The sequence below is a fragment of the Corylus avellana genome, chromosome ca1 (genome assembly GCF_901000735.1).
Source record: "Corylus avellana chromosome ca1, CavTom2PMs-1.0".
Lineage (NCBI taxonomy): Eukaryota > Viridiplantae > Streptophyta > Magnoliopsida > Fagales > Betulaceae > Corylus > Corylus avellana.
Genome location: NC_081541.1, coordinates 7406738 through 7423683, shown reverse-complemented (window position 1 = coordinate 7423683; position 16946 = coordinate 7406738). Strand labels below are relative to the sequence as shown.

The window sequence follows — 16946 nt, the reverse complement described above, 5'->3', positions numbered from 1 at the left end:
AATCTATTCATGTTGTTTAGCATTCGTTGTACCTGTCATTTGTATTTGTATTGGTTAACAATGCCACTTGCCTCATCTCAGTTATTGTCATGGCACTTTCTCGCACTTATTTTTATATGTTTAGGTCTTGTTTGGTGATTATTAAAATTACTATCGAGTATAAAGAAATAGGTATAAGTAATAGCAACATTACTCAATTTTATATATAATATGCGAATTCGAAGGATCTAACTGTCATACTACTTCACATTTTAAACTTTCTGAAACTACAAGTCCGGATTATTTTGAATTTATTTTGAGTTTAATTTTTTTTTTCTTGAACTGTTATTATTGTATTAGGGTATTTGTTAAAGTTTCCAACCCCTTCTTTTTGTAATTTATTTATTTTAAATATTATTTTTATCTTGCTCAGAAAAAAACAAAAGACGGGATCCTTTCCTTGGCAAAGGAAGAAAGGAATAAATATTCTTCTTCATTTTTTTAGAAAAATTATTACGGGAAATAATTTTCAAAATATAAAAAAAAGAAAAACCTAATCACCGACAAATCACTGATTAGGAACAAAACTCAGAATGAAAAAAACAAAGAAACTGATAATGAGTAGGGATTAGGATTTGGTTGAATTTTCTGGATATACACATGTCGTAGTTCCACGTAACCACCAAAGCAATTGAAGCAAAAAGAGCAGATAACGGCTGAAAAGGAGATTCATCCTCCAAATTAAGCACCAAAGAAATGAGAAGGTGAACATCAACCACCCCGACACGATCGAAAATGGCCACGACGATTCAGTCCGATATTCGTTCCGCTTTGCACATGGCATCCTCGACCTTTCGCTCTCTCAGCACCAACCTGATCCTCTCACGCGCCGCCGCGCGTCGAGCTCTGCCGTTTTACTCCTCCTCATCCTCCTCGACGGCTTCAACGACGTCGTCGCTCATCCTGAGAGCTTTCTCATCCGCGGACTCCGCGAGCGACGTTGTTCTGAAGGTTCAGGAAAAGCCGTCCATCTGTACGGCCGACGAGCTTCATTATGTTTCCGTGTCCAACTGCGATTGGAGGCTCGCCCTCTGGCGGTACCATCCTTCCCCTCAGGTTCCTCACATTACTTTCTTTTTTGTTTTTGTTTTTAAAATAACCTTTTTTTAAAAAAAAAAAAAAAAATTATCCTAAATATTACTGTGATTAATATTGTTCTGCTGCCATTGTGGTAATTGTTTAATGTGTTTATATATAGGCGCCTCCGAGGAATCATCCACTGTTGCTGTTGTCTGGGGTGGGAACTAACGCCATTGGATACGATCTCTCTCCTGGGGTAATTTTTTCCGTACTTTATATATAGATATATATATTTACCCTCCTCTTACTAAAATTTATATATCTTGGTGTGATTATTGTAATGTGAAATTCCTAAAGCATTGCATTTGCGTTTGTGTGTGATTATTCTTTTCTTTTTGTCTCAAGCTTATGATGGTATATTATTTGCATTTAATTTTCATGTGCAGTGATGATATTAAGTAAAAGGGGGAAGCGATAAATAGTATGATTTTAGATGGGATAGAATGTAAGGAAAGAATGCTTGTGACCAACCCAAATCAATCGATGAAGTTTTAGAGAGCTGGTCCCAATTTAATTGGATTAAGACTTAATTAAGTTGAGTTGAGAGGGTGCTTGAAAATGTGTGAGCTAAACTAGTAAAATGTGCATCAGAATCTAAAATGTTTTAGGGTATGTAGGATACTAGGCTTAGAAACATATTAATAGTAATTTTAATAAATCTGAACTAGAACTAGGGAATGATAGAGGTTGAGTCCCAGGGAAGTGGGGATACGCAAATTGATTCTTTTAATATAGTTTCAACTATCATACACGAGGAAGGAGAGTCTAGAAAGGTTATATTGCTTATCTAGTTATGGTAGAATGTCAATTATAAAACTGCAATAAGAGTATCCTCTCCTTGTTGACGTGAAAGAGAAAGCTGTCTAAAATGACATATAGTGCTAGCATTGGTCTACCCAACTCAATAAAGCTGCAATTCCAGTTGTAGACAACATGTAAATCCATTAGAGCATGTAGCTCCATTAAGAGCCATGCCCTCTGTTAAGTCCATGGGAGTTGAGTTTCCCCCACCCATAGCCATATTTTTTTTATTAAGTAAATGAAATATCATTAAAAGCTCAAAAGACGCACTCAAGTACACTGGAAGTATATAAGAGAACTATCTAACTAGAAATAGAAAACGAGTTAGAGAAACTCAAGAAAACCAAGCAAACTAAGATCTAAGGCAGCTGCCCAGTAGTCAAGAGTTTTGAAGACGAAAGACTTTAGGTCTACCATTGTCCTCTTGCGTTCTTCAAAATATCTATTATTTCTTTCCCTCTAAAGACACCACAAAAGGCAGGCCGGAACCAACTTCCACACAGCTACACATTGAGGACTACCTCCCAACCCTCTCCAACAAAAGAAAAGGTTTATTACTCTTCTAGGCATAACCTAAGCTAATCCAAGACGACTAAAGATAGCGCTCCACAATGCACTGGCAATCTCGCAATAGAGAAGAAGATGATCTACAGTCTCCCCACTCTTTTTGCACTTTCAATGCTCAATACCAGTCAACCACAATGACATGTTTCCTTAGGTTATTCATGTTGAGGATCTTTCTTAGGGCATCCACTTCTTCGGGTTGGACTTGGTTGAATCATCTTGGACCTTTTTCACTCATTTTGTCATCAATTTGTCTCACCTCTATGTTCTTACGGATGAGTTTGCTTGTTTCCTTCTATTCTTGCTCGTCCAAACTTCTCTTTATGTCACTTATGTTTGTTAATTTCCAATTACTAGGACTTTGGCTAAGTGTCCAATTGGTAGGGCTGTTTTATTTATTTGTTATTTTAGATTTGCAAGCTGCACTTTGTTTGTTGGGTTCCCTCAAGTATGCTTTGTTATGCCATTTTCTGCTCAATCAGTCTTTATACTTGACCTATTCTTTGTCTGCTACATCTTGTATGTTTCTATACCACATTATTGCAGTCTCACTAATGTATGAGATTTTTCAGTCTTCATTTGCTCGATACATGTCAAACCAAGGGTTTGACACATGGATCCTCGAAGTTCGTGGTGCTGGGTTGAGCGTGCAGGGATCAAAGTCTAAAGAAATTAAGCAGTCTGCCTATGATAGATCTGAGCAGATGGAAGCTACTTTGAGGAATGCAACTAATGGAACTTTTCCTGTGGAAGCGCAGTCAACCATTCCTGGTGCCTTGGAAGAATCTGAGACTTCTGCTGTCAAAGGAGAAGAATCTGAGAGTGTAGCTGTTGAAGATATGATGGGGATAGCAACAGTGTGGGATGAATCAAGACTAGTGATGCAGTTGACAGAAACCTTTATGCGTTTGTCAGAAAGACTCTCTGGTTTTCTAAGTGAAGGTCAGTCCAAGATCATGTATGCTAAATTTTTTGACCAGATGTCGAAGCTTTTGGTGGATTCTCAATTATCTGAACGATTTAATGAGATAAGGGAAAAACTATCAAAGTTGTTGGAAACAAGGCAAAACTCCAGTATTGCTAGCCAAATCACGGATCTGAGTCAAAGAATTGTTAATATCATTGAAGAGGGTCAACGATCTGTTTCACCTCCATTGTTTGACTTGCAAGAGCGTCTCGCTTCAACGATAGAGGATTTTCAGAAACAACTTGACTTGATAGTGAAATATGACTGGGATTTTGATCATTACTTGGAAGAGGATGTTCCAGCTGCGGTGAGGTGACACTTGTCTTGCTTGAAAGCTACAATAAATAATTTAAGCATGCCTACCCTTGACATGATGAACTAACAGTCTTCAATTTTGTCAATATAGATGGAATATATAATAGAAGAAAGCAGGCCAAAGGATGGTAAGTTGCTTGCAATTGGACACTCCATGGGTGGTATCTTGCTTTATGCAACTCTGTCACGATGTGGTATGGTTCGATCCCTTGCTGTGCAACATGTTAACTCTATATTTATCTGCTGGCAGCGTAGATATTTTACTGCAGTCAGTAAGTAATCCACCTTGCTACAAAGGGAGGAAGCACCATTTGAGCTGAAGCTCATTTGAGCATCATGTTACCACTATATTTATCAGCTCAAATGGTACCAAGGATTTCACGTGCTTAGCTCTTAATCTCTACGCTTTTCACTGCATCAAAAAATTAATTCTATAAGTTTATAGAAACGACCAGCCATTGTTACGATAGTTTCAGGTTTTATACTTTATTTAAATTTTCATATTTTATTTAAAGTGTATGTGTACTTTTTTATTTTATATACATATAGAAATCAGTTCTTTTGGCTTTCTTTATTTTTTTTTCTTCGTTTTATTTTGTAAAGAAAAAAGCATCCTATTGATGCATTCATTTATTTTATCTTGTTAAGCTTTTGAAGGAAGAGAATCCAGATTGGCGGCTATTGTAACTTTAGCATCATCCCTTGACTACACATCTTCAAAATCAACTCTCAAATTGCTCTTACCACTTGTAAGTGGATGTAAAATCATTGGATCATCTCTCTATGTTTGGTTCAAGGAGTATCTAATACAAAATATTGCAGAATACCCTTTGTTTGGAAACTAATATCAAGGCACTTGTCGTACAGGCAGATCCTGCACAGGCTCTTAATGTACCTGTTGTTCCTTTAGGGGCGCTACTGGCAGCAGCTTATCCTCTTTCATCCCGACCTCCTTATGTCTTGTCTTGGCTTAATTATCTGATTTCAGCGGAGGACATGATGCATCCAGAGTTGTTAGAAAAGCTCGTCTTGAACAACTTTTGTAAGTTTTCCCTGTTGATGTAATATGTAAAATTACAGTCGCATAGTTTTCCCAGTATATTTCTGTATGTTCTATATACACGTGAACATGAGCATTTATATTTTGGTATGTTCTGTGTAAATGATTTTCAGTCGTCATCACAGTTTTAGTGAGGACAGAGTTTTCTTTGTTGAGGTGAATTATAAACCCCATGGTATGTCTTATTGATAATCTGGATTTATAATGCATAAAGTGGAAGATTATGTTGACTTTTTGTAGATAGATTGTGGTTGTCTTCCCCAGGACTGACTCCTATTCTCCCACACCCCATACCTATGAATTAAATTGGAAAATGAAGAGAAATGAACATTGTCGTGTCATTTATAAAGAGTGAAGTAGATGTTCAGATTGCACCAGTTAGTGTGATATAGCCAACTAATCAACTATGAACTTTTTGTGTAGAGTGAACTGATGAGAATACATGATATAGGGGAGCATTAGCTTTTGTTTGGCTTTATTTGTGGGGTTGGAGAAGGGGACTTTTTTTCTTTGGTAACTTATGGTATAGTGTACAAGAGTTGATTGTTGAGTACGGTGATTAGGGAATCCATGAGTGTTTATCCTCATGATAATGAGAAAAATGTGGATTAGTAGTGGTGTATGCTTACATAATTTATTTAATTGGACACGAAACTTTATTAAGCCACATAAGCCAGACTACTCATTAGGTGTAGGATTCTGAGAAGTTGTGAGACATGTTCACCAATGGAGCATAGATGAAATGAGATTGCAACGATGGATGGGGGGTACTAAGAAAAGATCTGATTCAATTGTGTCTGTAGTTATATAGGTATAACCTGCTAGCAGGCAAGACAAAGGAAAGTTATTTGGGTTATTTGGAACCTGCAAGAATTATTCATGGACTTCCACCATATAAACCAAGACTGCTGGCTTAGCCTAAAGCGTGTAGCAAAGACAGGGCAAGGTTGAGGGTGCTCGCCATACAAGGGAATTGTAATGGCTTATGGTTTAATCGAAGGAATAATTTTTAATAGTTTGCCTAAGCCATCAACCGATTATTTCACTTGGAGTTGTATATCTAAGCAGTTAACACATTGTTCCTTGGTTTCAGCGCATCCATAATTTTCTTGACCCTTGATCTTCTGCACTTATTTAGTTGGAGGAGAGAGTGGAATTTTTGCATATGAAATAGTGGTTCTTTCTTTTAGAAATCACTCATCCATGTAGACTACGTGCACAGTTCCCTCTAGTTCTACTTAAAACTACTTTTATTCTGTACCTTTTGTCTGGCAATAATATTGTAGACCATGGGTGGCGCCTACAACATGCCTGCTAATCAGTGGGCCGCATCAATGGTTCCATTATATGCACAATATCGTACCTTGAATTGTCACTACTGAAAGATTTAACCTCCAATCACAACTGGCAGGTACTATACCTGCTAACCTTCTCTTGCAGCTAACAACAGCTTTCCGAGAGGGTGGGTTACGTGACAGGATCGGCACCTTTTCCTACAAGGATCATATGCACAAAATCAACATCCCTGTCTTAGCACTAGCTGGTGACCGGGATCTTATATGCCCACCTGAAGCTGTGGAGGGTATGTTTAAATTAAAGATGATCTGTGTATCTATTCCTGTTTGATATTAATATTCCATGCTTCTTGCTTATGATGATTTGGACCGACCAGATACTGTTAAGCTGATTCCTCAGCACCTGGCTACCTATAAAGTGTTTGGAGAACCTGGCGGTCCACATTATGCCCACTATGATTTGGTGGGAGGACGATCGGTATGAATTCTGTTTTCTTTTTTCTTTTTTCTTTTTTTTGGAGGTTTATGATAAGAAAATAATCGTATAAGTTGACACCTCTTTCTATTATTTCTCCACTCAGAGATTTGTTAATGCTTTAAAATGCAGGCAGTGGAGCAGGTGTATCCTTGTATAATCCAATTTCTTAGTCGTCATGACTCAACATGATTATCTGGGCAATGGAACTTAACGACACTGAGTGAGTTTGATTTCCAAGCAGGTATGGAATATCTCCCTTGGTTTTGGACATTACACATTCCCATGGGATCTTGACAGCTTAAACGATACTTCTTGGTTCATGCCACTCACAATTACTGTAATTGTTTGCCTTTTTGAATGGTAGGGAGGATGTGCAGATAAAGCATTCCATGCTGAGATTGTTAGCAGAATTTGCAAAGCAAATCTTTGCTACTAGTTCAATTGCCTAGGACGACGCCTCGTGAAGTGGAGAAGTCACTAGTTCAAATTTCTCATTCCCCTTTTCTTTGGGGGTCAAAAATTACTTATCAAAAGAAAAAACTTTTCTTCTTTTTGTAAATTCTCTTTAGAATTGGTGATAGGATAATCATAATCTAGGAAGGGGCAAAAAAGCATGCTTCTTTCCATCATATAGCATTTGGATCTTGGTCGATTGTGTAATAAGAATTTCTTTGATTTAGCCCCCTCTATCATTTAGTTTTGATGATTTTCTTGTTCGTTTTTTCCTTTGTTGTTAAGTGTTTTATTTTGTATATCTCCAGTGTACTAAGGAGCGTCCTCCGCTTTTAATGAGATTAGATTATTACTTATATAAAATAAAAAAATATAAATAAAAAAATCTTCAAAGGAAGATTGTGTCTTTCTTGTCTATCCTGCCCAAGTTTGTTGAATTTTTAAGGTGTCCCATAATATCCTTGGATAATTTGCTGTAATGCACTTTTTGGCTTTTTAAAGTGATTTTCTTAAAGCGAGCTTTTATACATAATTCAGAAATCTGTACAGAACATAAAAAGCACCCGGCCCATAAACACCCTAGGGCTAGGGCTAGGGGAGATGCATTAAATTCAAGACTTGAAGACACCTTGTCGAAGAAAGATGATTCAAAGCTGTAGTGTTGGCAGATAAAATGTTTTCTCATCAATCTCGATAACTCTTCTTGGAAAGAAAAAGGGTGTAAGCATTTGTAGCGGTTTAAATATTATGACGGAGGTTGTTATATGATGCAGCCAATGTGAGCTCCACTGGATTCGTCTTCAGACTTGTCTCAGTTAGAGAATCGTGCTTTTGATAAAATAATTGAAGCTCAGCCTCATTTAGGACTGATCTTGCAGCCCCATTCTGGGGCCAAAACTTTTTGAGATTGGAGGTCTATCTTTTTTTAGGCCTGCTGGACTTCTGCCCACCCATCACTCATGTTTCCTATCTTCTAACTGGTAGCCAGTTGATGGCAAAAACATTATAAAAAGAAAAAAGAAAAAAAAAAAAGGGAGATGACCGTAGGGTGAGGATCCTCTAATTGAGATTTATAGCAATTGTCTGCTACATGTTCAAATAAATTTTGGACTGTACAACCATTTATTCGGACATATAAGTTTTATATAAGCTTTCTTAGATTACATTACTAATAATTCAGATAAATAATTACTGTGGATCTTTATCTAGATTCTCGTCCTCCCAATTCAATAGCGGGAGTGGGAAGTGGGGTTTCGACGGACATGTGAGTTTTATATAAGCTCTCTTACAGTACATTATTAATAATTCAGACAAATAATTACTGTGAATCTTTATCCAGATTCTCGTCCTCCCAATTCAATAGCAGGAGTGGGAAGTGGGGTTTCGACAAGATCGCTATACCCTTTACAAGTGGCAGTACTGTCATCCAAGAGAGAGTATCTATTCAGGATGATCAGAAACAAAATTGTTGCAGAATAATGTTGCCTGCCCTTTAAAGACATTACACTTATCTTTGCTAGAAAATTGAAGAATTAGGGAGTCTTATTTGTGCCTTAAGCAAACCAGAGCACCGCTGTCCGCTTCTGTGCTACCATTGCTTATATTGCACAGCCACTGCACGCACGAAGCACCACACATACGTAGCAAAATTGCCTTTTTTTGGCTGTCAATTTAATAGTTACTGCACTTGAGGAAGAACATGCTTTTACCTTTTTTGTCGTTAACATGTTTGTTATTTGGTCCAGGCAGTTTAAATTGGGTACCCGACATTGGTTATTTGACCCTAGTGACCCTGGGATACCAACCTCAGAAGTCTGAGCCTTTGTAGCAATGTTAGGAAGCAGAATCCGAAACTACTTTTGTTAGGATCACTTTGGCCATCCCTTGTTCTTGCGCTGTTTTCAACCACCCTTTGTACTTTGCATGTTGAAGGCAGCAGATGAAGATAAGCATCATTCAATAATGGATAATGGAGGCCGCTTTCTTGTCTTCCTAATGTACTTAACCGGCCCCCACTAGCTGTTCCTTTTCCTCTTCACATGTTCTGTTGTTTTTGGCCCTGGCTTTCTATAAATAGGTACCTCCACTGAAAGCAAATCTGCAGAACATAACAACCGACACTGTCTAAGTTGTTCTCTGCAATATATTTCAATGGATTCAAACACATCAGGCTTTCTTCTCAACTCTTCATCTCTTGAGTCAGTTTATTACCAAGCTAAGGAGCAGGATGATGCCTTCATTGATCTGGGTCTTAGTCTCAGAACTCTGCCAACCGAAGCTTATCATCCTTCCGGACATCGTATGCCTTTCCTTGCTTTTTGATATTGATGTTGTTGTTTATGTTAGAAAGATGTTTTTTTTTTTCTTTAGTATTAATATTTTTCTACAAGTAATATTAGTTGCAATGTACTAACCAGAGTGTGCATTTGGTTCAGTGGTAAGCCTTGAGGGATATGATGACCCCATTGATTGGCCTCAGGCCAACCAGAACTTGAAAAGTTGTGACAGTTTGTATCAAAGAATTATACCAGAAGATTATGATGAAGAGTCGGAGGGAGTCCAAAGCAAAGAGAGGTGGGCTTATGTGAAGGTTAATATGGATGGGGTGGTTGTTGGCCGGAAAATCTGCATTCTTGATCATGGTGGTTACTCTAGCCTTGCACTTCAGTTAGAAGACATGTTTGGTAGGTACCAACATTTTTATTAGAAGATTGAAAATCATACAATTAGAAGTAAATAACCATTTTTATATATTTCAGGTAGACAATCGGTATCTGGGTTAAGGTTGTTCCAGGCTGGATCCGAATTCTCACTGTTCTATATGGATAGAGAGCAAAATTGGAGGGCTGTTGGTGATGTGCCATGGAAGTAGGTTCTTTATTGTCACATTTTCTCTTTGCTTATTAGATCAAACTCCAAAATGGTACTAAAAAAATATTGGAACCATTGTGTTGATTGTCTTTTTTAACTCGTCACAGGGAGTTTGTGGAATGTGTGAAGCGGCTGAGGATTGCAGGAAAGAATGCTGCTCTTCTCCCTGGTTCATGAAAATTCCCCTAAATTTTCTTCATTCCCTCCCTCCCTTCTGCCTCCTCCCCTCTCTCTCTCTCTCTCTCTCTCTCTCTCATATGTTTTTGAAGCATCTCTGATTCTCTGACCTAGAAGTAAAATTAAGTTGGCAATATTTTGAGAAATGTGTTTCAAAATCATAATGTCCATCATAACTTTTGGGTAAGTTGCCTACGTAGTCCTGATAAGTGTTTGTTTGGCGGAACTTTCAAGTAATAGATTGCAAATGCAACTAAAAAGAGTCTTTGGGATCAAACTATCAACTATCTTAAGAAATGTTCAGCTCAAGCTCTTTACCACATGGTAATGTTGGAAAAAGTCAGTCCAATGCAGACATGCAATTCGTCAGCTTGTAACTCAATAACAGTGCTTTTGGATTAGGAATAGCAAAATAATCCTGAAACAGAACCACAAAATAACTTGTCATAAAAAAAAAGAAGAGGATCACAAAGACAGATGTATGTAATGAATCGTTCAACACAGGTCACCAGGCAAACTTTGCTGCAGATACTCATAACACGCCCCAAACAAATTAATTTCAAGGGATGAATGTTCACTATGCCCCTACAAAGAAAAAAAAGAAGAAGTTGCAATCAAATGCTACATCATTTTACAATTCCACATTTTACATGTTTAAGTTTTCTCTTCCTCTTTCCAGAATGTGTGGAACTGCAGATAATATCTCTACAAAAACACATTGTTTAGTGATCATTGACATTTTTAAATCACTGAGGGCTTCCCCTCTAGTCCTTGCTAATAACATTTGCAACACCGGCTCAATATCATAGATACTAAATATCCAGATCATCAAGATTGTATTTAGCAAGGGCAATCAAGAACTGAAAAACCAAAAACATTCTTTGGTTTCCCACCTTCAGCAAGAGGAACAACCTCCACGTTAGCTAACCGGAAGGCATCATCAACTAGGGGGTGACTCAACCCCAGAAAGAAAAAACATGCATCAGCAAGTTTTACCTTATTCCTCTTTGCCAGCTCTCTGTCAGGCGTTTCCAGAGCCAACAAAATCAGTTCTAAAAAAGGACCTTTACCTCCACACACAGATACCTCTGTCTTTGTAAAGAAATCTCCACAAGGGTCACTCTAATGCATTAATATCTATTCCCCTAATGCTTTTCTGCTAAAAAAAGGCTAAGAAGGTGAGAAACTATCAATGTGCACAAAACATGCTCAAATATTAGCTTTTATCTATATTTTGGTCTTAAGCCAATTCTGCATCTAAGAAGATGAGACAACCAATGTTCCATTCTTCAAAAAATGACCTGTGAAATCCATTCCAATCAAATGCTTAACAAAGGATTTGCTGCTTCTCTGTGCAACGAGCCTCTGAGATGTTTAAAACACAGAATTTCCCTCTTCTCAACTTCTCAAACAGGAAAATTTCAGTTGGTCAAAACAATGTAATTTCAAATGATCGGGCATTCTCATATCAATCTGATGACTGGTAGTTGAAATTTAATTCTGGGTTTTCACATTTACAAGTAATCTTCTTCTCAAATGGCAACAAACTGGTTGTTGAAAAACATTTCCTTAATTGTTTGCGTGCATGAGTGAGCAATACTCTCTTGCACTTCTTAGTTAAACAATACATACCAAAAAAACATTCTTCTTAAGGTACATCTGCCCCAAAACTTCTTTATTTGAAAAGACTACCCTCACATGCTTGTTCGTCGTTAAGCACTGTGAGAGAGCTTGTAATTTCTCCGAGACATGAGTAAAAAATGTCAAGCTAGCATAGCTAGACTTCATTGATAAACAAATACAGACAAGAGGCTCTTTGGAAGTCAAATAAAAGGCAGATTGATTACCGAATAAATCCAAAGGACAGCCAAGAATCTTCTGGCAGATTGATTCAATAGATTGGGAGTTCACCCCCTATATTTGCGCCACATTGTTGGGAAAGTAGAAAATCAATTATCCGTTCATCAGTGCGTTATATTTGACATGAGAGAGATGAACACTCAACATTGAAATTGACATCTGCTAAAGTAAAAACAAGGAGAATAAAGATAGATAGATTAGAAAAAGATGTGCGGATATCATATGAAGTTGACAATGACGTGTATTAAGATAACATCCAACAAGAAAGATATGGCAATTCATAGACATGCACTATAGGTAGAATCAGTACTAATATTAGAATGATTACAGAATAAGCACCAGATTATCTAAACTAAACATTTTTCTAATGATAAGAAACATTTTACTTTATCAAAATTTAACTAAAAAACAAAAGTGATGTTAAAGTTGGTCTTAAAATTTTATACCATCTTCACTTTATGCTTTGACTAATACTCCTGGTACAGTAACTCATACTAAGAGCAATTAATTCATATTCTATTTCTCTGGTTTACAGCTAAATGGGGCCAATCAAAGCATGCTCGAATCCTATACTCAAGTAGCAGGCAAACAGCACAAAGGTTCAGCCAGATAATCCCAATATATATATTGTAAACGAATTGAGCTGTTTCACAACAGCTCGAACTCGATGTTATAAACTTAATTTGAATTTAATTCATTTATTAAATGAACCAAATTTGATTAAAAATTTAAATGATACTCCTTGGTTCATGCCACTCACAATGACTCTACTCGTTTGCCTTTTTGATTGGTGTAAGGAGGATGTGCAGATATAATGCAATGAAAATTAAATACAAAATCGGAAGAAAGAGAAAGAGCGAAGGGTGATTCCATGTTAGACGCTTATATCCATTACTAGGAAAAAGCCCAAAATGGTGGTTCGGAGCATACAGTAGCTTGGGTCAAAAACTATGGGTCGCTCCGGCGTGGCGATAATTTGCCCACCCGGACCTGAAGTACAGCTATCACAATCTTTAGATTTGCATAAATTGGATCCATGTGACTCGTATATAATTTTTTGTGCACTCAATTGTTTATAATAAGTTTTTTGCCATAGCAGAGTGAAAGAAACAACAAACAGAGTAATCAACTTCATTGAACTACAAACAAGAAACATTGAAAAGGTCTGCTAAGAGCAAGACGAAAGAGACATTCTTTCAGAAAGAATCGAACAGCCAGCCAGCTCGCTAAGTGTCAACTTCTCGTAGCATACCTACATTCATCTAAGCCCCCCATGATTGACAATTGACAAAGAGAATCTTACAGAGAATAAGAACATGAACACAATTACATCATTTTCTCTGCCCCCATTTTCAATTCTGGAATGATTCATTCATTCTTTCTTCTTCTTCGTTTTACTAAAAAAAAAAAGAAAAAAGGAAAAAGGAAAATTCACCAAACCCTGTATCTATCAGCGAACTAAACGGCAAGCTTCACCAATGGCCAGATTCGTAGCTTTATTGGATTTTCTCAATCAGTGGACATGGCAAGCCTGTCTAAAGCATCATAGACATGCCTCATTGCTGGTCTCCTTTCCGGGCTGTTATGAACACAAGCCATTGCAATCTTGAGAACTGCGATAATCTGCTCTTCCTTGTCTACATCTTCAGCCAAATATGGATCCAAAACATCTGAAAGTGGCTTCTTTTCTTCAATGCAGAGCTGAATCCAACGAACAAGATCCATTTCCGAGTCACCCACTTGAACTATAGGCAATCTGCCGGTAATCATTTCTAGTAAGATCACCCCATACGAATAAACATCCCACTTCTGTGAGGGTTTCACCACTTTAAGTGCCTCAGGAGCTTGATAACTAGATCCGACATTATTAGTAGCTGAACTAATTGTAGTAACATCCGAGGTTGCACTCTTTTGCTGTCTCTCTTGTTGTTTCTCTGTGGCCATTCGATTAGATTGCAGGGTTGGGGACCCTCCAGCAATATTAGCAAGCCGCCCAAGTCCAAAACCAGAAATCTGGGGTTCCATGTTCTCTCCAAGCAATACATTACTCGGCTTTAAGTCTCCATGGACATATTTTTTGGGGCTAAACTCATGCAAATAGACCAAGCCTTTTGCAGTTCCTTTCATAATTTTCAACCGAACAGACCAAGACAGTGGTGTAAATGATACCATTCCAGGTTTCCCTGATGTCATTAAATCAAAACAATCAATTCAAAAACAAAAAGACAATAACCAAAGCTCCTTACAATAAATCATAACTACTTGAATAACTACCATAAAGACAAGATTTTTTTTTTAAAAATAAATAAATAAAGAAAAAAAAAAATCTATTTCAATCATAAGGAGCTGGTAAAAATTACCATGAAGTGCAGTAGCAAGGTTTCCATTAGGTATGTAATCATAGATGAGCAGCTTCTCATCGACAGACCAATAAAAGGCTCTGAGAGCTACAATATTAGGATGCCTTAGCTTTCCAATTGCTTCTACTTCTGTCTGAAATTCCTTAAACCTTTGAGAACCCCCTTCACCCAATCTCCTCACAGCTAAGGTTAGCCCATCTTCAAGCACAACTTTGTAGACAATCCCAATTCCACTCTTTCCCAGAACAAAAGCTGATGCCTTAAGAAGCTCATCCAAATCAAAAGCTACCTGTGTGTCCAACGGCACAAGGTCACACTGCTCAACATGTTCTGATAAAGTCTCTGATTCGTCCTTTCTAAAGCACAAACAGTCCTTTCCCTTACCTCCCTTCTCATAGCCATAACCATTTTCATCCTTACCCTTACCACAAGCAAAAACCCTGGTATAACAATACGAGAACAGCAACCCTACAAGGCAAATGCCAATTACATCACTCACTACAATTGCAATTATAGCGCTCTTACTTAACCCTCTTGCTTTCTCACTCTTTCCAGCATTATCATCAGGATTCTCAGGCGGATAGTTATCTGGCAAAAATGGAATTGAGGAAGGTGAACTCGCACTCGGAGTTTCCGAAGAACATGGGTTCTTCAATGGAGGGCCACAAAGCCCAGGATTCCCAATAAAAGCTGTTGGTCCTCTGTTCATCAGAGCACCATTTTGGGGTATAGGCCCACTCAAATTGTTATAGGTGAGATCGATATAAACCTTTTCAGGAAGGTTTCCAAGGCTAGCTGGGATTGAACCAGAAAAAAGATTATGAGAGAAATCAACAGTGCCTTGCAAGCTAGACAAATTTCCCAAGTCATTAGGAATTGAACCATTGAATTTATTGAATGAGAGATCAAGTCTTTCTAGAGAGATCAAGCCAGTTCCAAGCCCTTCTGGCAGAAAACCAGTGAGATTATTTTGACTGAGAACAAGGGCTTTGAGTCTCTTGCATTGAATAATTGAAGCGGGTAAAGACCCATTGAAGAAATTCTGGGATAAATCTAAGGTTTGTAGGTACTTGAGCTTCCCAATCTCACTTGGCACGGACCCGGATAAGGAATTCCCGTAAAGGACCAAACTTTGTAGCCCCTGAGCTTCAAAGAGCTCAACAGGCAAGGTTCCAAAGAACTTATTGTTCCTCAAATTTACATGGCGGAGCTGAGAGAGAGCTCCAAGAGCAGAAGGAAGAAACCCATAAAGCTTCTTCTTTGGAATGCTAACAGACACAACTCTTTGTTCTTTGCATGTAACCCCATTCCATGAACAAGGGGTCTCATCAGAAGAGTTCCAGTTACTCAGAGACCCTTCTGGATCTTCTGTAACGCGCTGTTTGAATGACAAGAGGGCATAGCCTTCGTTACTCAAAGAACCCACTAGACCATGAGAGTTGCAGAGAAGAATAACAAACAAAACCAAGGGAAACATGTCCAGGAAAACGAAAATGACCGTTGTAGGAAATCTAAATACAAAGATGAGGCTTACCTCTCTGTAGCCGAAACCCAAGTGATGAGAACGCTTAGTTAGAAAAATGGAGGTACGAGACAGAGAGTGTGAAAGCTTTGACAGTGATGGAAAAGAGGAAATGTTGAAGAACGGTAAAGGTCGAGCAAGCAAAGACCTTGGGCAGATGGATGATAAAACAAAACAAAATGGGAAAAGAAGAAAAGTTGGCGAGAGAATCTTCATACGTACAATGGCGGAATTACTCCAACTCCAACGAATTTCTCACGATATCTTATAGGATGTTTCCTCTCGTGAGTCATGAGTAACAACAGTCTCTTTTTTTTTTTTCTTTTCTTTTTCCTTTTTAAAAATGCAAAATAATATAGTTTTAGTCGCATTCATCTTGCTACTTTCAATTAACCTTTGAATTATCATAATTAAATAAAAAAAATCAAATAATTGATTTTAGAATGCCGCCTCAATATTATTGAACAATTATAAAATAAAAATATAATATCTAATATTAATTTTTCTCCCTTTCTTTTATGGCATGTCTAACATCAATATTGAGTAGAGTAGGGGGAGGGAGTTACGACTCTTTCCTCTCCGCCCTCTTTTTCTTTTCCCTTTCTCCCTCCTTTTTTTTGCCTTCACCATAGATTGATCCGGGCGTGTGTGTCAATGGTCTTTGGGGTGCTTTTTAGAGGCGTGTGGCTGGCCGGCGATGGCGCATGAAACTCGTGAGGGTATGTTGGGTTTTTGTTATTATATTTTCGTTGTTTTTAAATAAGAATGTATTCTCTCTTGTTCTGCTTTTCGTAGCGATCTATGGAGTGAAATTTTATTTCTTTTTTTAGGTTTTGTTTTCACGAATCCTTAAGAATAACGGAATTGGTTTCCGATCGATCTTTTGTTTTCTTATGGTTCTTTTTCTTGGAGTAATAGACGGATGACGGAGGAGTTATCAAGCATAAAAAAATAATTGTCACTATGGTAAAGGTAGTGAAGGGGATTGCGATTGATAAAACACTAGTAGCGGAGATTAATTTTTTTTTTTTTTTTAAAAAAAAAAAGCCAAGAAATCAAGAACTTGGCAGCAGATAGACACGTGATTCTCAGGAATTTGCTGTA

General features: G+C 37.7%; 3 protein-coding genes across 7 annotated transcripts; 2 read left to right on the top strand and 1 right to left on the bottom strand.

Moving 5' to 3' along the window:
• Positions 1-606: 606 nt before the first annotated feature.
• LOC132167402 (uncharacterized) lies at positions 607-7315 on the top strand. 5 transcript variants are annotated; one of them, XM_059578368.1, is made up of 10 exons: positions 622-1095; positions 1238-1315; positions 3057-3758; positions 3858-3960; positions 4424-4515; positions 4634-4808; positions 6238-6408; positions 6499-6599; positions 6729-6840; positions 6964-7315. In XM_059578368.1, the coding sequence occupies exons 1-9, from the start codon at positions 775-777 to the stop codon at positions 6786-6788; spliced, it is 1803 nt and encodes a 600-aa protein (XP_059434351.1). In that variant the 5' UTR covers positions 622-774; the 3' UTR covers positions 6789-6840; positions 6964-7315. The 5 variants fall into 5 exon arrangements, with proteins under 5 accessions (XP_059434352.1, XP_059434351.1, XP_059434349.1 ...); XM_059578366.1 differs by having other exon boundaries at positions 623-1095; positions 4415-4515; XM_059578367.1 differs by having other exon boundaries at positions 623-1095; positions 4415-4515; positions 6961-7315.
• A 1845-nt stretch (positions 7316-9160) lies between these two features.
• Positions 9161-10287, top strand: LOC132167422 (auxin-responsive protein IAA32). Its single transcript, XM_059578390.1, has 4 exons — positions 9161-9351; positions 9488-9740; positions 9816-9920; positions 10031-10287. The coding sequence occupies exons 1-4, from the start codon at positions 9204-9206 to the stop codon at positions 10098-10100; spliced, it is 576 nt and encodes a 191-aa protein (XP_059434373.1). The 5' UTR covers positions 9161-9203; the 3' UTR covers positions 10101-10287.
• A 2779-nt stretch (positions 10288-13066) lies between these two features.
• Positions 13067-16004, bottom strand: LOC132162589 (receptor protein kinase-like protein ZAR1). Its single transcript, XM_059572853.1, has 2 exons — positions 14321-16004; positions 13067-14143 (listed from the first exon to the last, which is right to left on the bottom strand). The coding sequence occupies exons 1-2, from the start codon at positions 15795-15797 to the stop codon at positions 13470-13472; spliced, it is 2151 nt and encodes a 716-aa protein (XP_059428836.1). The 5' UTR covers positions 15798-16004; the 3' UTR covers positions 13067-13469.
• Between the last annotated feature and the right edge of the window lie 942 nt (positions 16005-16946).

Coding starts and splice junctions, on each gene's coding strand:
- LOC132167402 (XM_059578366.1), top strand. CDS start 775: ATGGCCACGACGATTCAGTCCGATATTCGTTCCGCTTTGCACATGGCA. Junction 3,961..4,414: donor TGCAACTCTGTCACGATGTG/GTATGGTTCGAT, acceptor TATCTTGTTAAG/CTTTTGAAGGAAGAGAATCC. Junction 4,516..4,633: donor TCAAATTGCTCTTACCACTT/GTAAGTGGATGT, acceptor CTTGTCGTACAG/GCAGATCCTGCACAGGCTCT.
- LOC132162589 (XM_059572853.1), bottom strand. CDS start 15,797: ATGTTTCCCTTGGTTTTGTTTGTTATTCTTCTCTGCAACTCTCATGGT. Junction 14,144..14,320: donor CCTTGCTACTGCACTTCATG/GTAATTTTTACC, acceptor TAATGACATCAG/GGAAACCTGGAATGGTATCA.
- LOC132167422 (XM_059578390.1), top strand. CDS start 9,204: ATGGATTCAAACACATCAGGCTTTCTTCTCAACTCTTCATCTCTTGAG. Junction 9,741..9,815: donor TTAGAAGACATGTTTGGTAG/GTACCAACATTT, acceptor TATTTCAGGTAG/ACAATCGGTATCTGGGTTAA. Junction 9,921..10,030: donor GTTGGTGATGTGCCATGGAA/GTAGGTTCTTTA, acceptor AACTCGTCACAG/GGAGTTTGTGGAATGTGTGA.